General features: G+C 40.6%; 1 protein-coding gene across 4 annotated transcripts in view; it reads right to left on the bottom strand.

The window, feature by feature from the left end:
* The window catches only part of PFKFB1 (6-phosphofructo-2-kinase/fructose-2,6-biphosphatase 1), a 132243-nt gene that overhangs the window by 14194 nt on the left and 94362 nt on the right, over positions 1-23687 (bottom strand). For 3 of the 4 annotated variants that reach the window (XM_005701297.3, XM_018044001.1, XM_005701295.3), the window contains exons 6-9: positions 16871-16927; positions 13315-13436; positions 3945-4188; positions 1130-1276 (exon numbers count right to left, since the gene is read on the bottom strand). In XM_005701297.3, coding sequence (XP_005701354.1) covers positions 1130-1276; positions 3945-4188; positions 13315-13436; positions 16871-16927 — 570 coding nt within the window. The remainder of the gene's footprint in view (positions 1-1129; positions 1277-3944; positions 4189-13314; positions 13437-16870; positions 16928-23687) is intronic. The other variant, XM_005701296.2, reaches the window with a different exon arrangement.

The raw sequence follows: 23687 nt of genomic DNA, 5'->3' as shown, positions 1-23687 counted from the left end.
TCATAGAAAAACCTGACTCTGAAGAGAGACTGCCATGTCATGAGGGTCAGATGAAATATTCACTAAGTTTTTCCTTCTTCATTTCATCTCCAATACACATCTGGTTCATCACACCCTCACTTCTTGCCTAGACTAATGCAGTCATCTCCATACTGGTATGCATTCTCATTCTGGCCCTCTTCCCACCTAGTCTCCAGACATGATCATGATGGAGTCATGGGTGGAGTCTTCACAGCATGGTCTTTAAGAAAATGTGAGTCACATTCAGCCCACTCCTCCTTTTGGCGAGGGAGGTAAATTTTTTAAAAAATAATTTTTAGTTGGAAGATAATTGTTTTACAATGTTGCATTGATTTCTGCTATACAACAAAGTGAATCAGCTTTAAGTATACATATATCCCCTCCCTCTTGAGCCTCCTTCCCATCCCCCACCCACTTCCTCTAGTTTATCACAGGGGACCAATCTGAGTTTCCTGTACTATACAGCAGCTTCCCACTAGTTATCTACTTTGCACATGGTAGCCCACTCCTTCTTGACTTAGACCACATCAATGTTTTCCCATTTTTAGGGTACCATCCAAATTCCTCAATATGGACTATAAAGCCCTATAAGCTCTCTTCTTTTCCAACCTCATCTCCCTTCTCTCCAGACCTTACAATCACTATCTCAGACTCTCTGCTATTTTCCCTCAGTTCCCTGAACATGCTATGCTCTATCATCACCTCTGGGCTTTCACGTGAACTGTTCCCTATTCCTTGAACTAAAATTATTCCCTTACCCCAGTCCATTTTGCCTGCTTCTAGGAAATTTTCCTTCTAAATCTTCTACCACTGTCTTGTCAAGAATATCCTCACCTTCTGGAACTCTATAGATCCTTGTATTTCCCCTCTCACAAACTTTTGTTGCATGCAATGCTATGTCTTATTCGCTGTCTAACTTCGGGCTCCATGAGAGTGAAGACCTTGTCTGTTCTGGACTTCACTGGATCTCCAAGGCACAGAACAGTGTTTAGCACAAGAAAAGTTTGTTGAATTAATTAGGTTCTGCATATGACCCAGAGCAAAGGCAACCCAGGGGGATAAGTCTAGAGTCACCACCCACCAGGGAATCCATCCCCCTCCATCTCACCGCATCAATCTCATTCAGGGCCTTCCATTGCTCATAGGGAACGCCTAAGGCTTCAGCTGTCTGGATAGTCCTCTTCATGTGGCTCGTCCACACCTTCAGTGAGCTGATACCCTGGGACTGAATGAAATTGGCCAGGGCATAGGCATACTGAGGAGTGGGGGTGCAAAGGAGGAGAGGATGGGAGAAAGAGAGATGAAAGAAGACAAAGTGGCCATGAGAATAAATTTAGATCTACCACAAATAATGGAGTGATAATGAACGAGGAGTAGAGTTTAAATGTTTCCAATTTACAAAAAGTCATATTCTTGCCCACATGACTAAGGACCAAGGGAATAGAAAAGAATATGTGTATTTATATGTGTATATGTGCATATGTGTGTGTTGTGTTCACTGAAGCTTGTTCATAGAACCTCCTACTTGGTTATTCATTCATTCAAACATCTCACTTCTAACATTTGTGGGCCTGGGACAAAAGTACAAATGGAAGCACTCCACTTATAGTTCACCTCTCTTCTTTTCCCATTTCTGCTCCATCCTGTACTCCTAGGCATCTTAAGTATATGCTTATGGATAATCCAGTCTCAGGAACAAATTCTGTCTATACCCTATCTCCACCAATCCCCATGACATACAAACAGTGACCCCTTGGCCATTCCTTTTCCTAGGTGTGAAAAATTTTGTGACACGTCCTGTTCTCACGTGAACAGACTCTGGGACAGGCTCCATATAGCTACTGGAAGCAGACTCTGGGCAGGAAATTCTAGGATTCTGGGTACTCTGAGTGTGGTCTGGAAGTGTATGTGGGTGGGATGTGGGGGACATTTCTCTTTGACCTTGTGAAAGGTCATTGCTTGAGCAGGGGACCTGGTACTAAGATTCTAAGGGCATTTAAATATTTACTGAGTATGTATGGTCATGTGCTGGGTGCTGGGGTGGCAAGTTCTCAAGACACAGCCTGCTGCACTGGGATTACGCAGAGGGATGGTATGGGGAGGGAGATGGGAGGGGGGTTCAGGATGGGGAACACATGTACACCCATGGTAGATTCATGTTGATGTATGGCAAAACCAATACAATATTGTAAAGTAGCCTCCAATTAAAATAAGTATATATATATATAAAGACACAGCCTATCCAGTGAGGGAAACAGTGACAGCACCAAAAAGAACCACTTAGGTTTGTGGAAGTGCATATGAGCAACTGATTCACTCTTCTTCTGCAGATAAGCATGTTTTTAATCACAGATGATGTGTGAGGAACATCTGCACAAATGTACAGATACAGGCACATGTTTTTATGTACAAATACAGGCATTGTGTCCACACATTCTAATCATGGATTATGAGTCAACAGTCAGTGTGCTCTGGTGGAAGGAGTCCTGATTGGGAGACAAGTGATGGGGTTTAATCTACCTCACCTCCCTCACAGAGTCCCTTGGGGCCTGGGGCATATCTTGGGCCCACCCTGGCTTTGTATTTCCTAACTGTAACATGCAAACAGCATTAGCTCACTCAGTCTGGTCTCTCTGAGTGTTACATTACATAGTAGACGGGGAGCCACCAGAGTACTCTCTGTTACATAGTGAGAGCTACTGTGCTTGATTGTGGGTGACAGTTGATGGGAAAATACTTTGGAAACCATGCATGTTGCACTGTGCTCTTTAGCATGAAAGTTGGAGCCAGGCATGTGCATGTACATGTACACCTTTCTGTTTAAGGAGGCATGTTGTATGGAGATGGCCATGTGTCCAAACTGGGTGCTTACTGCAGACAAATTCTGTATCATCTGAGCCACCAGGAAAGCCCCTTTAACAAGCCCTGGGAGAGGGCCAAATGCAGGAAAATGTGTCTCTTTATTTGGGCAGCATGTATAACATGCAGGTCATTATTCTTGACTAGAAAGAAGAGACTCCCACCATTGGCTTCCCTGATAGCTCAGTTTGTAAAGAATCCGCCTGCAATGCAGGAGACCCCAGTTCAATTCCTGGGTCAAGAAGATCCGCTGGAGAAGGGATAGGCTACCCACTCCAGTATTCTGGCTTGGAGAATTCCATGGACTATATAGTCCATGGGGTCTCAAAGAGTTGGACAAGACTGAGCGACTTTCACTCACTCACTCAGAAAAGAGACTCCCACCATGAAGGTCAGAGATGGGCCAGAACTGGGGGGTATGGAGCCCAAGCGACCTGCCTGGGAGGGCAAGAGAGGGCAGGGGAGGGCTTTCTGGATCAGCCCGTGGAGCAGGAGATGGGTCCTGGAAAGTGTGGAGAAGGGAGGGCAGGAAAGAAGTGGTGACTGGTGGGGGACAAGAGTCAACTCTATGATGACCTGCAGTGGGGGTTTGGGAGAATAGCATCAGCCCTGAGTAATGCAGGAAAAGATGGATTCAAATGTGGGGCTCTTCAGGGCAGCTGTCTGTGCAAAGGATGGTCACCAGCTGACAGAAAGGACAGAGGAGGGCAGCCTCCATGGCAGAAACTGCACAAATGAAGACACAGAGTTATGAGAAAAATGAGGGACCAGTTAGGCAGGAGAGACAGTGCTTATTTTAATGGGGTTGGAGGAGCAGGTGGTCTGGGAAGGCCTGGTGTGCCAGGACCAAAGCATCAGAGTTGCTGGTGGCACATGGAAGCCATACAAAGATGGGTCAAGACTGAGTGGCTAATGGGGTGGAAGAGCAGGAGTGGCCAGAACCTGCTTTTACCTTGTCACTGAGTCCCTCCACCCTCAGGACCCAGTCAGCAGCCACCCCACCAACTTGTGGCCCACTTGAACCAGCCCAGTCAATGTTTCAGAATGCATGGGGCCTTCCCTACCTGCTTGCCTCGAGCTGAGAGGCCAGAGTCACCTCCAATGCGGCCTCTGAGGTTGAGTTCACTCTCACCATGCCGGCATAGGTAGATGGAGCGGGGTGTGACGTGAATGTTCATGAGATAGTAGACTGTGCGGCTCTGGATATGGTCCTGCACACGATTCACCATGTAGCGTGTGCCCACGTCGAAGATCTTGATGTAGGACAGGTGGCTGGGCCAGTCCAAGCAGGAGCTGATGTTGGAGAGGCTGATCCCAAGAGAAAGCCCCAACCACACAGCCTGCCTTCAAGCCTACTCCACAACACAGCTCTCACTTACCTTTCCTCTAGTTTTGCCTTGTTGTGCATAGCTGTTCTAGAAACTTGTTCCTGGCCACCCTGAGGAGCTCACTGCTTGCTACCATCTCCCTTTGTCTCCTTTCCTCAGTCTCAGTTTGAGCCAGACTGTTTTTTTACTTTCACTCATTACACTCCATGCATCTAATATTCTCTCTTCTGTGGTTCACACTGCTGACGTACTGAGAGAGAAACAGTAATTCTCCAACAGTCAAGCAGGAAGCAAATTCAAGTGGCCTATGAGATGTTGGAAGCAGTCAGGGACAGGCAGTCAGGTACAGGGTATGGTCACTGTTCTTTCAGGTCTGAGGGTCAGAGCATCTGCTGTCATGCTTACAAATATGCTTTAAAAATATCTGAAATAGCTGGAGATCTCTTCATGTCACTAAAGAACTCTGGCAAGGGTGGGCCCTTTAAATTATCCAGCTCTTCTAATACATTTTAAAATAGAACTCACTAAATATTCTGATATAAACATCTATTGCATAAAGCAAAAAAAAAAAAAAAAAAAAGAAAGAAAAAAAGCAGCTGCCAACTGTGCCTGACTGCCTGTCCCTGACTGCCTCCATCTCATAGGCCATTTGCATTTGCTGAGCATTTCATGTGTGTGTGTGTGTGTGTGTGTGTGTGTGTGTGTGTGTGTTTATGTGCATCTGGCAGGGGTGGGAGGTTTCAAACTGCATAAATCCTCATAGCCATCCTAGGAAGTGGAGACTATAATCTCTGTTTTATAGGTGAGGAAACTGAAACACAGAAAGAAGAAGTAATTTGCCTGATGTCAAACTCTTCAACCTATGACTCTTAGAGCCTAGGTAGAAAATGTCTGATATCACCTTGTTGTCTTGTTCCTGGCACTAGGTTCTGAGTGGGACTAGGATAAATTCCAAATTCCTTAGCTTATTCTGACATTCTAGGTGCCTTCATACCTTGGCTGTGGTTGGCCTCACCTCAGTGTCCCATGTCCATGCTCATAACTTTAATTTCAGCCTTAATGCTTTTGCTGAAATATTCTCTGTACTTCTCTTTTTATTCAGACTTAACTAGACCTTTACAAGGTACTGTTATCTTTCCCTGAAAAGATGTTCTTTCCCTGGTTTCCAAAGCTGAGCTCCTATGCATCTATCCTCAAAGAGTCAGAATATTCACTCTCTCTAAGAAGATTTTTTTAAGCCCAGGATCATGTGAATCATTTAGAGGTAGTTCACATCAAAACTATGACATTTTCTATTTCTTCTTGGCATACCCCCATCATTTATAATTTAAAATAAAAATTATCAGTTCAGTTCAGTTGCTAAGTCTTGGGCTCTTTGCAATAACATGGACTGCAGCATACCAGGCCTCCCTGTCCATCAACAACTCCCAGAATTTACCCAAACTCATGTCCATCGAGTCAGTGATGCCATCCAACCATCTCATCCTCTGTTACCCACTTCTCCTCCTGCCTTCAATCTTTCCCAGGAACAGGGTCTTTTTTAATGAGTGCATTCTTCACATCAGGTGACCAAAGTATTGGAGATTCAGCTTCAGCATCAATGAACATTCAGGACTGATTTTCTTCAGGATTGACTGGTTGGATCTCCTTGCAGTCCAAGGGACTCTCAAGAGTTCTTCAGCACCACAACTCAAAAACATCAATTCCTTGGTGCACAGTTTTCCTTATAGTCCAACTCTCACATGACTATTGGAAAAACTATAGCTTTGACTAGATGGACCTTTGTCGTCAAAGTAATGTCTCTGCTTTTTAATATGCTATCTAGGTTCAGTTCAGTCCCTCAGTCGTGTCTGACTGTTTGCGACCCCATGAATCGCAGCACGCCAGGCCTCCCTGTTCATCACCATCTCCCAGAGTTCACTCAGACTCACATCCATCGAGTTCATGATGCCATCTCATCCTCTGTCGTCCCCTTTCTCCTGCCCCCAATCCCTCCCAGCATTCAGAGTCTTTTCCAATGAGTCAACTCTTTGAATGAGGTGGCCATAGTACTGGAGTTTCAGCTTTAGCATCATTCCTTCCGAAGAAATCCCAGGGCTGATCTCCTTCAGAATGGACTGGTTGGATCTCCTTGCAGTCCAAGGGACTCTTAAGAATCTTCTCCAACACCACAGTTCAAAAGCATCAATTCTTCGGTGCTCAGCTTTCTTCACAGTCCAACTCTCACATCCATACATGACCACAGGAAAAACCATAGCCTTGACTAGACGGACCTTAGTTGGCAAAGTAATGTCTCTGCTTTAGAATATGCTATTTAGGTTGGTCATAACTTTTCTTTCAAGGAGTAAGCGTCTTTTAATTTCATGGCTGCAGTCACCATCTGCAGTGATTCTGGAAGCCCCAAAATTAAAGTCTGACACTGATTCCACTGTTTCCCCATCTATTTGCCATGAAGTGATGGGACCAGATGCCATGATCTTAATTTTCTGAATGTTAAGCTTTAAGCCAACTTTTTCGCTCTCCTCTTTCACTTTCATCAAGAGGCTTTTTAGGTCCTATTCACTTTCTGCCATAAGGGTGGTGTCATCTACGTATGTGAGGTTATTGATATTTCTCCTGGCGATCTTGATTCCAGCTTGTGCTTCTTCCAGTCCAGCGTTTCTCATGATGTACTCTGCATATAAGTTAAATAAGCAGGGTGACAATATACAGCCTTGACGTACTCCTTTTCCTATTTGGAACCAGTCTGTTGTTCCATGTCCAGTTCTAACTGTTGCTTCCTGACCTGCATACAGATTTCTCAAGAGGCAGGCCAGGTGGTCTGGGATTCCCATCTCTTTCAGAATTTTCCACAGTTTATTGTGATCCGCACAGTCAAAGGCTTTGGCATAGTCAATAAAGAAGAAATAGATGTTTTTCTGGAACTCTCTTGCTTTTTCCATGATCCAGTGGATGTTGGCAATTTGATCTCTGGTTCCTCTGCTTTTTCTAAAACCAGCTTGAACGTCAGGGATTTCACGGTTCACATATTGCTGAAGCCTGGCTTGGAGAATTTTGAGCATTACTTTACTAGCATGTGAGATGAGTGCAATCATGCAGTTGTTTGAGCATTCTTTGGCATTGCCTTTCTTTGGGATTGGAATGAAAATTGACCTTTTCCAGTCCTGTGGCCACTGCTGAGTTTTCCAAATTTGCTGGCATATTGAGTGCAGCACTTTCACAGCATCATCTTTCAGGATTTGAAATAGCTCCACTGGAATTCCATCACCTCCACTAACTTTGTTCGTAGTGATGCTTTCTAAGGCCCACTTGACTTCACATTCCAAGATGTCTGGCTCTAGATTAGTGATCACACCATCATGACTATCTGGGTCATGAAGAACTTTTTTGTACAGTTCTTCTGTGTATTCTTGCCACCTCTTCTTAATATCTTCTGCTTCTGTTAGGTCCATATCATTTCTGTCCTTTATCGAGCCCATCTTTGCATGAAATGTTCCCTTGGTATCTCTAATTTTCTTGAAGAGATCTCTAGTCTTTCCCATTCTGTTCTTATCCTCTATTTGTTTGCATTGATTGCTGAAGAAGGCTTTCTTATCTCTTCTTGCTATTCTTTGGAACTCTGCGTTTAGATGCCTATATCTTTCCTTTTCTCCTTTGCTTTTCGCCTCTCTTCTCTTCACAGCTATTTGTAAGGCCTCCCCAGACAGCCATTTTGCTTTTTTGCATTTCTTTTCCATGGGGATGGTCTTGATCCCTGTCTCCTGCACAATGTCACGAATTTCATTCCATAGTTCATCAGGCACTCTATCAGATCTAGGCCCTTAAATCTATTTCTCACTTCCACTGTATAATCATAAGGGATTTGATTTAGGTCATACCTGAATGGTCTAGCAGTTTTCCCTACTTTCTTCAATTTAAGTCTGAATTTGGTAATAAGGAGTTCATGATCTGAGCCACAGTCAGCTCCTGGTCTTGTTTTTGTTGACTGTATACAGCTTCTCCATCTTTGGCTGCATAGAATATAATCAATGTGATTTCAGTGTTGACCATCTGGTGATGTCCATGTGTAGAGTCTTCTCTTGTGTTGTTGGAAGAGGGTGTTTGCTATGACCAGTGCATTTTCTTGGCAAAACTCTATTAGTCTTTGCCCTGCTTCATTTCGCATTCCAAGGCCAAATTTGCCTGTTACTTCAGGTGTTTTTTGACTTTCTACTTCTGCATTCTAGTCCCCTATAACGAAAAGGACATCTTTTTAGGGTGTTAGTTCTAAAAGGTCTTGTAGGTCTTTATAAAACTGTTCAACTTCAGCTTCTTCAGCATTACTGGTTGGGGCATAAACTAGGATAACTGTGATATTGAATGGTTTGCCTTGGAGACGAACAGAGATCATTCTGTCATTTTTGATATTGCATCCAAGTACTGCATTTCAGACTCTTTTGTTGACCATGATGGCTACTCCATTTCTTCCGAGGGATTCTAGGTTGGGCATAGCTTTTCTTCCAAGAAACAAGTGTCTTTTAATGTCATGGCTGCAGTCACCATCTGCAGTGATTTTGTAGCCCAATAAAGTCTGTCACTGTTTCCATTGTTTCCCCATCTATTTACCATGAAGTGGTGGGAGTGGATGCCATGATCTTCATTCTCTGAATGCTGAGCTTTAAGTCAACTTTTCACTCTCCTCTTTCACTTTCATCAAGAGGTTCTTTAATTCTTCTTTGCCTTCTGCTGTAAGGGTGGTGTTTTCTGAATATCTGAGGTTATTGATATTTCTCCCAGCAATCTTGATTCCAGCTTGTGCTTCACCCAGCCTGGCATTTCGCATAACGTACTCTGCATATAAGTTAAATAAGCAAGGTGACAATATACAGCCTTGATATACTCCTTTTCAGAAATGGAACCAGTCCGTTGTTCCATGTCTGGTTCTAACTGTTGTTTCTTGACCTGCATACAGATTTCTGAGGAGACAGGTAAGGTGGCTTGGTATTCCAAATTCTTTAAGCATTTTCCAGAGTTTATTGTAATCCACATGGTCAAAGGCTTTGATGTAGTCAATAAAGCAGCAGTAGATGCTTTTCTGGAACTCTCTTGATTTTTCTCTGATCCAGGAGATGTTGGCAATTTGATCTCTGGTTCCACTGCCTTTTCTAAATCCACCTTGAACATCTGGAAATTCACAGTTCACATGCTGTAAAAGCCTCACTTGGAGAATTTTGAGCATTACTTTGCTAGTGTGTGAGATGAGTGGAATCATGTGGTAGTTTTTGGCATTGCCTTTCTTTGTGATTAGAGTGAAAACTGACCTTTCCACTCCTGTGGTCACCACTGAGTTTTCCAAATTTGCTGGCATATTGAGTGCAGCACGTTAACAACACTATCTTTTAGGAAATGAAATTGCTCAGCTGAAATTGTAGCACCTCCACTAGCTTTGTTTGTAGTGATGCTTCCTAAGGTCCGCTTGACTTCAGACTCCAGGATGTCTAGCTCTAGGTGTGATCACACCATCGTTGTTATCTGGGTCATTAGGATCTTTTTTGTATGGTTCTTCTTTGTATTCTTGCCACTTCTTCTTAATATCTCCTGCTTCTGTTAGGTCCATACCATTTCTGTCCTTTATTGTGCTCATCTTTGCATAAAATGTTCCCTTGGTATCTCTAATTTTCTTGAAGAGATCTCTAGTCTTTCCCATTCTATTGTTTTCCTCTATTTCTTTGCATTGATCGCTGAGGAAGTCTTTCTTATCTTTCCTTGCTATTCTTTGGAACTCTGCATTAAGATGGGTATGTCTTTCCTTTTCTCCTTTGCCTTTAGCTTCTCTTCTTTTCTTAGCTATTTGTAAGGTCTCCTCAGAGTACATTTTTGCCTTTTTGCATTTATTTTTGTTGGGGATGGTCTTAATCACTGCCTCCTGTACAATATCATGAACCTCCATCCATAGTTCTTCAGACACTCTATCAGATCTAACCCCTTGTATATGTTTGTCACTTCCACTCTACAATTGTGAGGGATTTGATTTAGGTCATACCTGAATGGTCTAGTGGTTTTCCCTACTTTCTTCGATTTAGGTCTCAATTTGGCAATAAGGAGTTCATGATCTTAGCCACAGTCAGCTCCAGTCTTGTTTTTGCTGACTGTGTAGAGCTTCTCCATCTTTGGCTGCAAAGAATATAATCAATCTGATTTCGGTGTTGACCATCTGGTGTAGTCCATGTGTAGCATTGTCTCTTGTTTTGTTGGAAAAAGGTGTTTGCTATGACCAGTGCATTCTCTTGGCAAAATTTGTTAGCTTTTTCCCTGCTTCATTTTGTACTCTAATGCTAAACTTGCCTGTTACTCCAGGTATCTCTTGACTTCTTGCTTTTGCATTCCAGTTCCCTATGATGAAAAGGACATCTCTTTTTGGTGTTAATTCTAGAAGGTCTTGTAGGTCATCATAGAACCACTCAACTTCAGCTTCTTCAGCATTAGTGGCTGGGGCACAGACTTGGATTACTGTGATGTTGAATGGTTTGCCTTGGAAATGAACAGAGATCATTCTGTCGTTTTTGAGATTGTACCCAAGTACTGCATTTTGGACTCTTTTGTTGACTTTGAGGGTTATTTCATTTCTTCTAAGGGATTGTTGCACCTAGTAGTAGAAATAATTGTCATCTGAATTAAATTGACCCATTCCGATCTATTCCTATTCACTGATTCCTAAAATATCAATGTTCACTCTTGCTGTCTCCTATTTGACCACTTCCAATTTACCTTGATTCATGACCTAATATTCCAGATTCCTGTGCAATATTCTTTATAGCATCAGACTTTACTTCCATCACCAGTCACATCCACATCTGAGCATTGTTTTTGCTTTGGCTCCATCTCTTCATTCTTTCTGAGGTTATTTCTCCATTCTTCTCCAGTAGCATATTGGGCACCTACCGACCTGGTGAGTTTATCTTTCAGTGTCACGTCTTTTTGCCTTTTCATACTGTTCATGGGGTTCTCAAAACAGGAATACTGAAGTGTATTGTCATTTCCTTCTCCTGTGGACCACGTTTTGTCTGTATTCTTCGCCATGACCTGTCCGTCTTGTGTGGCCCTACATGGCGTAGCTCATATTTTCATTGAGCTAGACAAGGCTGTGGTCCATGTGATCAGTTTTTTTAGCTTTCTGTGCTTGTGGTTTTCATTCTGTCTGCCATCTGATGAATAAGTATAAGAGGCTTATGGAAGCTTCCTGATGGGAGAGACATCTTTATACTAAAAATTATAAGCTATATTGTAATAGAGGAGGTTCTACTGAGTTCTGGTTAGATCTTTTCTGTTTTCACTACCTTGATGCTGTTTTTGAAATATTGTGTTGGCCAGAAAGTTCATTCAGAAAAACCCAAACAAACTTTCTGGCCAACCCAATACAAAGTATCAAAAGCTTTCAAGATTGTCTTTTTTTTAATTTCTAATTTTTGGTAGCCTCTTCCTTGCTGGTGCCCTAATTACTTGGTAAACATGCTCTTCCAGATCTTTTCCTCCAAGTTGGACTTAATCCCCTCCTCTGTGTTCCCCCACCCCACTTGCTTTACCATCCCCAAATTCTGGCCAGCTGCATATTCATTGTCTTCTTCAACCAAGTGGTCATTCTATCAGAGCAGATAGCCTATCCCTCTTTGGATTCTTAGTGCACAACTAGGTTTGGGCCTTGATGCATGGATTGTAAATGTCTGTTGATGGAAAAATGATTAGATAAAGCCAACTTTCAGAATCAGTTATCTTCAGACCTGAACTGATTCATGAAACACTGAGCACATCCAGAAGTGTAGACTAAAGGCTAGAGCTTTCTCAATGCTGTTCTTTCACTTCAGCGCTCCTCCTTCAAACTCATATAGTGCCTTTGTGGAAATTTGAAAAACTTTCCCTGACTCCAGCACAGATGCCTTGATGAGAAAAGCAATTGTATCCTTGACCTGACACAGTGAACAATATTCGCAATCATACATAAGGTCATGTGACACTTTTTATGATATAGGTATATGGGAGGGGATAACCATGATGGAAGTTTGAAGATAAGAATTTGAGTATATATTCTGCTACTGAATCATTGTGTGGCCTCAGGTAAGTCCTTGCCCTGCTCTATGTTTGTTTCCCCATCTAAGAAGTGAAGCAGTAACAATGTTCACCTTGGGGATTTTGGTTGGACAAAGCTGGAAGGATGTTCTTTAAACTTCTTAGAGTGGTGATGACTATTAGCAGCCTCCTTATACTTTCTACTTGAGGCCCAGAGGGTCTGAGTGACCAGGGTCTCTTCTCATCACAATCTATTTTGAAAGAAAGTGAGCTTCTGGAAACACCTTATGTCTAAAGCTAACATTTTCCCTGTACTTCCAGCTAACATCTCTCCAGTCTTTAGTTGGTATTATGAATGAAAGTTTCATATTTTTCATGTATCTTCTCATATATCAAAGCTCTATGGAAGCTACTGAAAGATACAACCTAGTTTTCTTGCCCTTATTTACACCCCCTATAGACACCACAGCCCAAAGAATTCAAATATATAGTGAGTGAAAAAGGTACATGTGCATTGTGAAAAAAGACATGATTAAGAGACAGAATGTGTGATTAAAATCCTAGCTTTATGTGGTAGAAGATTGAGCAAGTTCAAGCTCCCTAAGATGCAATTTCCTCTTCTTGAAAATTTGTGATCATAAGACCTATTTTAGCCTCCTTAACTGGAGTGCCAAGGGCATTCAATGAAACAAACCAAAAAAAAAAAAAAAGGCGAACACTTTTGGAAACTGAAGTGTCATCCATATGTGAATAATACTTTTGAGAACACAGTAGCAACAACCATAGGGGAGAGGCATTTTACTCCAGAGACCAGGGTCCTAATATGTCCATACTGTTCAGTAAAACATTACTTCAATCCCTTTGTGAACACCTTACAAATCAAAGAATCACCATGTCGTGGATAATTAGAGCTGGGAGGGCCCTTGAAGACAGATCAAGTGTAGCGCCCTGATGTTACTAATAAACTTGAGGCCCAGAGAGGGAAGGCATTTCTTCAGGTCCTATAAGACATCAAAACCAGGCTAAGAATCCAGACCTATACTTTGTGGTGCTGGGTTCTTACCTATCCAGTTCATCATCCAAGGGTTGGTAGTTGACCTCATAGCACTCTATTCTCTTTAGAAAATCTTCCAGAACCTTTTCACGATCACAGTCTATATAATCAGGACTGCCAAGTTTCACTTGCTGGAAGAAGGGAGAAAGAACCATGGGAGACAGAGATTCCTACAGTGCCCTTGGGAAGAGCTCTTAGAGTTCACTGAGTACAATATCCCTCATCATAAAGATGAGGAGAATGAGACTTAGAGAGGGGCCTTGCTGAAGTTTATAAAATCAGACAGTTGAAGAGAATCTGAACAGTATAACCCTTCATTCCTTATCTGTGTGCTCAAACAAGGTCTGTTATATTATATTCAGTTCTAGAGTACACAGTTTAAGATGGACTGGAAATTGTGGTGTGAGAAATGGTTGAAGAAGAGGAACAGAAGATCTTGACCAGGGGTCATAATGGCTTACATGTATCGAGTGTTTACTGGGATAACTTAGCATATGTTGGCTTTAGATTTCTGAAGGGCTGGCATCTTCTAATCCCTTAGGATCTAACTTCTTTACCCATATCTACATCTCAGTGAATGGTATTATCATCTACTTAAGTCAGTTGAGTTCAGTCACTCAGTCATGTCTGACTGTTTGTGACCCCATGGATTGCAGTATGCCAGGCCTCCCTGTCCATCACCAACTTCTGGCGTTTACTCAAACTCATGTCCACTGAGTCGGTGATGCCATCCAGCCATCTCATCCTCTGTCGTCCCCTTCTCCTCCTGCCTTCAATCTTTTCCAGCATCAGGGTCTTTTCAAATGACTCAGTTCTTTGCATAAGTATTGAAGTTTCAGCTTCAGCATCAGTCCTTCCAATGAATTTTCAGGACTGATTTCCTCTAGGATGGACTGGTTGGATATCCTTGCTGTCCAAGGGATTCTCCAGAGTCTTCTCCAACACCACAGTTCAAAAACATAAATTCTTCGGTGCTCAGCATTCTTTATAGTCCAACTCTCACATCCACACATGACTACTGGAAAAACCATAGCTTTGACTAGATGGACTTTGTCAGCAAAGTAATGTCTCTACTTTTTAATATGCTCTCTAGGTTGGGCATAGTTTTTCTTCCAAGGAGAAAATGTCTTTTAATGTCATGGCTGCAGTCACCATCTGCAGTGATTTTGGAGCCCAAGAAATTTAAGTCTGTCACTGTTTCCATTGTTTCCCCATCTATTTGCCATGAAGTGATGGGAGTGGATGCCATGATCTTAGTTTTCTGAATGTTGAGTTTTAACCCCAAATTTTCACTTTCCTCTTTCACTTTCATCAAGAGGCTTTTTAGTTCTTCTTTGCTTTCTGCCATAGGCATGGCATCATCTGCATATCTGGGGTTATTGATATTTCTCCCAGCAATCTTGATTCCAGCTTGTGCTTCATCCAGCTCAGCATTTCTCATGATGTACTCTGCATAGAAGTTAAATAAACAGGGTGACAATATACAGCCTTGACCTACTCCTTTCCTGATTCCATCAACTCCACTAGCTTTGTTCATAGTGATGCTTTCTAAGGCCCACTTGACTTCACATTTCAGGATGTCTGGCTCTAGGTGAGTGGTCACACCATCATGGTTATCTGGGTCAGAAAGATCTTTTTTGTATAGTTCTTCTGTGTATCCTTGCCACCTCTTCTTAATATCTTCTGCTTCTGTTAGGTCCATACCATTTCTGTCCTTTATCAAGCCCATCTTTGCATGAAATGTTCCCTTGGTATCCCTAATTTCTTGAAAAGATCTCTAGTCTTTCCCATTCTGTTGTTTTCCTCTATTTCTTTGCATTGATCACTGAGGAAGGCTTTCTTATCTCTCCTTGCTCTTTTTTGGAACTCTGCATACAATTGGATATATCTTTCCTTTTCTCATTTGCCTTTCACTTCTGAGCCTTAAATGAATCTGAGAATCATACTAGATGTGTCTCTTTCTATCACCCCCACCTCTTAGAAGGTATATACCTTCTATATACCTCACTATATCTTCTAAATATCTCCCCAAATGACCTCCATTCTCTCTTCCTTGGATGCTCACTCTAGCTTTGTGACAAGTTACTCTGTTTACAGTTTACTTTCCCTTACTAGTAGCAAGAAGTATAGTTCTAATGTGGACACCTGAATATGGAATTCCTCTACTTGAAACCCTTCACTATTTCCTCATGTCTTTTAGGATAAAGTACGAAATATTTTGGGTTTGCAGGTGGCGCTAGTGGTAAAAACCCACCTCCCATGCAGGAGACATAAGAGGCTCAGGTTCGATCCCTGGATCAGGAAGATACCCTGGAGAAGGACATGGCAACCCACCTCAGTATTCTTGCCTGGAGATTCCCCATAGACACAGAGACTGGTGAGCTACAGTCCATAGGGTTGCAAAATATTGAACATGACTAAAGCAATTTAGCATGCATGTATGAAGTATTTTAGCAGGTGACACATGGCTTGTTATGATTGTGCCCTGAATGATTTCTTCATCCTCATCTCCCATTGCTCTTCTAGTCCTCCACACACTTTGCTTTAACCAATCTAAGCTATTTCTAGTTCCCCCAAGACGCCATACTTAGTATATGCCATTCCTTTATTTTCCATTCTTTACCTGCCAAATACCTATTCATTCTTCAAGATGCAGGTCAGCTGTTATCTTGAAGAAGAAGCCTTCTTATGCAAGGTTAGTTCCTCAACAGCCTTCCACAGCATCCTTTGTTCTTTTATCTCAGCACTGATCTCACAGAGTTACATCTCTTATGTTGTCAGTCTCCCTCACTAGAGTGTGAGTTCAAGGCTGGACTCTCCTTTAGCTATTTCTGTCTCTAATACCCCAAATGGTTCAGTCCAGGTATATGGATACAATTTATGTTTAATCGACAAATGGATGGACAGGTGGATGGATGAAAAGGAAAGAGAGGATTTGGACATATTCTATGCCTCAAGAGGCAAAAATAGGACCAATGAGTGGAGATTACAGGGAGTCAGATTTCAGCTTGATTGGACTGCATTTAATGAAGGCAGTGAGCCTCATAATTGGAGGTACAAAAAAGAAAATTTAGACAAACCTTTAGCTAAGATTTCAAGTTTCTGATGAAACATTGAAGGAGGTGATCTTTAAGGTCTTCTCTGTCCCCAAGATACAGTAATTTGATGAAATAGGAAACAATAAAATGTGGTGAGTGTTCTAACTCTAGACCACATACCTGGAATCTAAGAGCAGTGATAAATTTGATACAAACTGTGGGGCAGAAAAAAGAGCTTTCAAGACAGATAGACAGACCTGAGGTTCACCCCCCAGTTCTGTGTCTTTCCAGCTGTATGAACTCTTGGCAACTTACTGCTTCCCTTGGAACCTTAGTTTCCTCTCTCCAGTACTAAGAAGAATTTCACAGAATCATTGTATGACAGGATGGTGAAGGAATACTTTCTATAGGAAGTGGGAGGAGAAGCTAACGGAAAAATACCTCCTTTAACTACAGAGACATTTCTAGGCATGATCCAAATCTGAGAAAAAATAAGAAGGAAAGAAAAGGTGACTGGTACTCCTTACCCTGATGTTTTCTGCAATGACTTCAGGGTCATTACAAATGGACTCAATGAAAAAGACCTATAAGAGAAACAAAAGAGAGATTTCAGCAAGGAATTATGTTTGGCATGAGCTAAACATAACTTGACTTCTTCTCAATGACTCTGAATCATCTTTAGAGGCAGCTCTTAAAAAAATATATATATATATATAAATTTATTTATTTTAATTGGGGGCTAATTACTTTACAATATTGTATTGGTTTTGCCATACATCAACGTGATCTGCCACGGGTGTACACGTGTTTCCCATCCTGAACCTCCCTTCCACCTTCCTCCCCGTACCATCCCTCTGGGTCATCCCAATGCACCAGCCCCGAGCATCCTGTGTCATGCATCGAAACTGGACTGGCAAGTTGTTTCACATATGATATTATACATGTTTCAATGCCATTCTCCCAAATCATCCCACCCTTGCCCTTGCCCACAGAGTCCAAAAGACTGTTCTACACATCTGTGTCTCTTTTCTGTCTCTCATACAGGATTATCATTACCATCTTTATGAATTCCATAAATATGCATTAGTATAGTGCATTGATGTTTTTCTTTCTGGCTTACTTCACTCTGTATAACAGACTCCAGTTTCATCCACCTCATTAGAACTGATTCAAATGTATTCTTTTTAATGGCTGAATAATACTCCATTGTGTATATGTACCACTGCTTTCTTATCCACTCGTCTGCTGATGGACATCTAGGTTGCTTCCATTTCCTGGCTATTATAGAGAGTGCTGTGATGAACATTGGGGTACACATGTCTCTTTCAGTTCTGGTTTCCTCGGTGTGTATGCCCAGCAGTGGGATTGCTGGGTCATATGGCAGTTCTATTTCCAGTTTTTTAAGGAATCTCCACACTGTTCTCCATAGTAGCTGTACTAGTTTGCATTCCCACCAACAGTGTAAGATGGTTACCTTTTCTCCACACCGTCTCCAGCATTTATTGCTTGTAGACTTTTGGATCGCAGCCATTCTGACTGGTGTGAAATGGTACCTTATTGTGGTTTTGATTTGCTTTCTCTGATAATGAGTGATGTTGAGCATCTTTTCATGTGTTTGTTAGCTATCTGTATGCCTTCTTTGGAGAAATGTCTGTTTAGTTCTTTGGCCCATTTTTTGATTGGGTCGTTTATTTTTCTGGAATTGAGCTGCAGGGGTTGCTTGTATATTTTTGAGATTAATTTTTTGTCAGTTGCTTCATTTTCTATCATTTTCTCCCATTCTGAAGGCTATCTTTTCAGCTTGCTTATAGTTTCCATTTTTGTGCAGAAGCTTTTAATTTTAATTAGGGCCATTTATTTTTCCTTTTATTTCCAATATTCTGGGATGTGGGTCATAGAGGACCCTGCTGTGATTTATGTTGGAGAGTGTTTTGCCTATGTTCTCCTCTAGGAGTTTTATAGTTTCCAGTCTTACGTTTAGGTTTTAATCCATTTTGAGTTTATTTTTGTGTATGGCGTTAGAAAGTGTTCTAGTTTCACTCTTTTACAAGTGGTTGACCAGTTTTCCCAGCACCACTTGTTAAAGAGATTATCTTTTCTGCATTGTATATTCTTGCCTCCTGTGTCAAAGATAAGGTGTCCATAGGTGCGTGGATTTTTCTCTGGGCTTTCTGTTTTGTTCCATTGATCAATATTTCTGTCTTTGTGCCAGTACCATACTGTCTTGATGACTGTGGCTTTGTAGTAGAGCCTGAAGTCAGGCAAGTTGATTCCTCCAGTTCCATTCTTCTTTCTCAAGATTGCTTTGACTATTCGAGGTTTTTTGTATTTCCATACAAATTGTGAAATTATTTGTTCTAGCTGTGTGAAAAATATCGTTGGTTGCTTGGCAGGGATTGCATTGAATTTATAGATTGTTTGGGGTAGTATACTCATTTTCACTATATTGATTCTTCTAATCCATGAACATGGTATATTTCTCCATCCATTAGTGTCCTCTTGGATTTCTTTCACCAGTGTTTTAAGTTTTCTATATATAGGTCTTTTGTTTCTTTAGGTATATATATTCCTAAGCATTTTATTCTATTCGTTCCAATGGTGAATGGACTTGTTTCCTTCATTTCTCTATTTTCTCATTATTAGTGTATAGGAATGCAAGGGATTTCTGTGTGTTGATTTTATATTCTTCAACTTTGCTATACTCATTAATTAGCTCTAGGAATTTTCTGGTGGAGTCTTTAGGGTTTTCTATGTAGAGGGTTTTCTATCATGTCATCTGCAAACAGTGAGAGTTTTACTTCTTCTTTTCCAATTTGGATTCCTTTTATTTCTTTTTCTGCTCTGATTGCTGTGGCCAAAACTTCCAGAACTATGTTGAATAGTAGCGGTAAAGTGGGCACCCTTGTCTTGTTCCTGACTTTAGGGGAAATGCTTTCAATTTTTCACCATTGAGGATAATGTTTGCTGTGGGTTTGTCATATATAGCTTTTATTATGTTGAGGTATGTTCCTTCTATTCCTGCTTTCTGGAGAGTTTTTATCATAAATGGATGTTGAATTTTGTCAAAGGCTTTCTCTGCCTCTATTGAGATAATCATATGGCTTTTATTTTTCAATTTGTTAATGTGGTGTATTACATTGATTGATTTGCGGATATTGAAGAATCCTTGCATCCCTGGGATAAAGCCCACTTGGTCATGGTGTATGATCTTTTTAATGTGTTGTTGGATTCTGATTGCTAGAATTTTGTTAAGGATTTTTGCGTCTATGTTCATCAGTGATATTGGCCTGTAGTTTTCTTTTTTTGTGGCATCTTTGTCAGGTTTTGGTATTAGGGTGATGGTGGCCTCATAGAATGAGTTTGAAAGTTGACCTTCCTCTGCAATTTTCTGGAAGAGTTTGAGTAGGATAGGTGTTAGCTCTTCTCGAAATTTTTGATAGAATTCAGCTGTGAAGCCGTCTGGACCTGGGCTTTTTTTTTTTTTTTTTTTTTTTGCTGGAAGATTTCTGATTACAGTTTCAGTTTCCGTGCTTGTGATGGGTTTTTTAAGATTTTCTATTTCTTCCTGGTTCAGTTTTGGAAAGTTGTACTTTCCTAAGAATATGTCCATTTCTTCCATGTTGTGCATTTTATTAGCATATAATTGCTGATAGTAGTCTCTTATGATCCTTTGTATTTTTGTGTTGTCTGTTGTGATCTCTCCATTTTCATTTCTGATTTTGTTGATTTGATTTTTCTCACTTTGTTTAAACGAGTCTGGCTAATGGTTTGTCAATTTTATTTATCCTTTCAAAGAACCAGCTTTTGGCTTTGTTGATTTTTGCTATGGTCTCCTTTGTTTCTTTTGCATTTATTTCTGCCCTAATTTTTAAGATTTCTTTCCTTCTACTAACCCTGGGCTTCTTCATTTCTTCCTTTTCTAGTTGCTTTCAGTGTAGAGTTAGGTTATTTATTGGACTTTTTTCTTGTTTCATGAGGTATGCCTTCGTTGCTATGAACTTTCCCCTTAGCACTTATTTTACAGTGTCCCACAGGTTTTGGGTTGTTGTGTTTTCATTTTGATTCATTTCTATGCATATTTTGATTTCTTTTGTGATTTGTTGGTTATTCAGAAGCATGTTGTTCAGCCTCTATATGTTGGAATTTTTAATAGTTTGTTTTTCCTGTAATTGATATCTAATCTTACTGCATTGTGGTCAGAAAAGATGCTTGGAATTATTTAATTTTTTTTTTGAATTTACCAAGGCTAGATTTATGGCCCAGGACATGATCTATCCTGGAGAAGGCTCCATGTGTGCTTGAGAAAAAAGTGAAATTCATTGTTTTGGGATGAAATGTCTTATAGATATCAATTAGGTCCAACTGATCTATTGTTATCATTTAAAGTTTGTGTTTCATTTCTGTTTAGTTGGTCTATCCATAGGTATTAAAGTCTCCCACTATTATTGTGTCATTGTTAATTTCCCCTTTCATACTTGTTAGCATTTGTCTTACATATTGTGGTGCTCCTATGTTGGGTGCATATATATTTATAATTGTGTTATCTTCTTCTTGGATTGATCCTTTGATCATTATGTAGTGTCCTTCTTTGTCTGTTTTCACAGCCTTTGTTTTAAAGTCTATTTTATCTGATATGAGTATTGCTATTCTTGCTTTTGTTTGGTCTCTATTTGCATGGAATATTTTTTTCCAGCCCTTCACTTTCAGTCTGTATGTGTCTCTTGTTTCAAAGTGGGTCTCTTGTAGACAACATATATAGGGGTCTTGTTTTTGTATCCATTCAGCCAGTCTTTGTCTTTTGGTTGGGGCGTTCAACCCACTTACATTTAAGGTAATTATTGATAAGTATGATCCCTTTGCCATTTACTTTATTATTTTGGGTTTGAGTTTATACACCCTTTTTGTTTCTTGTCTAGAGAAGATTCTTTAGCATTTGTTGGAGAGCTGGGTTGGTGGTGCTGAATTCTCTCAGCTTTTGCTTGTCTGTAAAGCTTTTGATTTCTCCTTCATATTTGAATGAGATCCTTGCTGTGTTCAGTCATCTGGGCTGTAGGTTAATTTCTTTCATCACTTTAAGTATGTCTTGCCATTCCCTCATGGCCTGAAGAGTTTCTATTGAAAGACCAGCTGTTATCCTTATGGGAATCCCCTTGTGTGTTATTTGTTGTTTTTCCCTTGCTGCTTTTAATATTTGTTCTTTTTGTTTGATCTTTGTTAATTTGATTAATATGCATCTTGGGGTGTTTCGCTTTGGGTTTATTTTATTTGGGACTTTCTGGGTTTCTTGGACTTGGGTGATTATTTCCTTCCCCATATAAGGGAAGTTTTCAACTATTATCTTCTTAAGTATTTTCTCATGGACTTTCTTTTTGTCTTCTTCTGGGACTCTTATGATTTGAATTTTGGGGCGTTTAACATTGTCCTGGAGCTCTCTGAGATTGCCCTCATTTCTTTTAATTAGTTTTTCTTTTTTCCTCTCTGATTCATTTATTTCTACCATTCTGTCTTCTTCCTCATTAATCCTATCTTCTGCCTTATTCTACTATTTATTCTAGTATCTTATTATACTATTTGTTCCCTCCAGAGTGTTTTTCATCTCGTTTATTGCATTATTCATTATATATTGACTTTTTTATTTCTTCTAGATCCTCGTTAAACCTTTCTTGCATCTTCTCAATCCTTGTCTCCAGGCTATTTATCTGTGATTCCATTTTGATTTCAAGATTTTGGATCATTTTCACTATCATTATTCAGAATTCTTTATCAGGTAGATTCCCTATCTCTTCCTCTTTTGTTTGGTTTGATGGGTATTTATCCTGTTCCTTTACGTTACTCTGTCTCTTCATCTTTTTTAAATTGCTGTGTTTGGGGGTGGCCTTTCTGAATCATGGCAGTTTGTGGAGTTATCTTTATTGTGGAGTTTCCTCACTGTGGGTAGGGTTGTACGGGTGGTGTGTCAAGGTTTCCCGGTTAGGGAAGCTTGTGTCAGTGTTCTGGTGGGTGGAGCTGGATTTCTTCTCTCTGGAGTGCAATGAAGTGTCCAGTAATGAGTTATGAGATGTCAGTATGTTTGGAATGACTTTGGACAGCCTGTATGTTGAAGCTCAGGGCTGTGTTCCTGTGTTGGTGGAGAATTTGAATGGTATGTCTTGCTCTGGAACTTATTGGTCCTTGGATGATGCTTGGTTTCAGTGTATGTATGGAGGCATTAGATGAGTTCCTGTCGATTAATGTTGCCTGGAGTCAGGAGTTCTCTGGTGTTCTCAGGATTTGGACTTAAACCTCCTGCTTCTGATTTTCAGTCTTACTTTTACAGTAGCCTCAAGACTTCTCCATATATACAGCACCACTGATAAAACATCTAGGTTAAAGATGAAAAGTTTCTCCACAGTGAGGGACACCCAGAGAGGTTCACAGAGTTACATGGAGAAGAGAAGAGAGAGGAGGGAGATAGAGGTGACCAGGATGAGATGAGGTGGAATCAAGAGAGGAGACAGAAAGCTAGCCAGTAATCACTTCCTTATGTGTGCTCCACAGTCTGGATCCCTCAGAGATGTTCATGGAGTTATACAGAGAAGATAAGAGGGAGGAAGGAGACAGGTCGCCAGGAGGATAAAAGGGGGAGTCAAAAGGTGAGAGACAGATTCAACCAGTAATCAGTTCCCTAAGTGTTCTCCACTGTCCGGAACACACAAAGAGATTCACAGAGTTGGGTATAGAAGAGGAGGGGGAGGGAGGAGATAGAGGTAACCTAGTGGAGAAAAAGGAGAGTCCAAAGGGGGAGAGAGCGGTCAAGCCAGTAATCTCACTCCCAAGTAGAAATGGGTACTGAAAATTGGGTTCTTAAAGGTACAAAATTGATAACAAATACCAAAAAGCAAAGATTAAAAGTCTAGAGTAGAAGTTGGATTTTCAAAAATACAATATTAATGAAAAAAGTCACAAAAATTATAATATATATATATATATATATATGAAGTTTGCTTTAAAAAACAGGGTCTCTTTTTTTGAAAAGTAATAGTAGGTATTATTTTCTCCCATTCAGAAGGCTGTCTTTTCACCTTGCATATATTTTACTTTGTTGTGCAGAAGCTTTTAATTTTAATTAGATCCCATTTGTTTATTTTTGCTTTTATTTCCAGAATTCTGGGAGGTGGATCATAGAGGATCCTGCTGTGATTAATGTCTGAGAGTGTTTTGCCTATGTTCTCCTCTAGGAGTTTTATAGTTTCTGGTCTTACATTTAGATCTTTAATCCATTTTGAGTTTATTTTTGTGTGCGGTGTTAGAAAGTGATCTAGTTTCATTTTTTTTACAAGTGGTTGACCAGTTTTCCCAGCACAA

Source organism: Capra hircus (genome assembly GCF_001704415.2).
Source record: "Capra hircus breed San Clemente chromosome X unlocalized genomic scaffold, ASM170441v1, whole genome shotgun sequence".
Classification (NCBI taxonomy): Eukaryota; Metazoa; Chordata; class Mammalia; order Artiodactyla; family Bovidae; genus Capra; species Capra hircus.
Note: the sequence above shows the minus strand (reverse complement) of the source record. Positions and strands in the feature narration are given on the sequence as shown.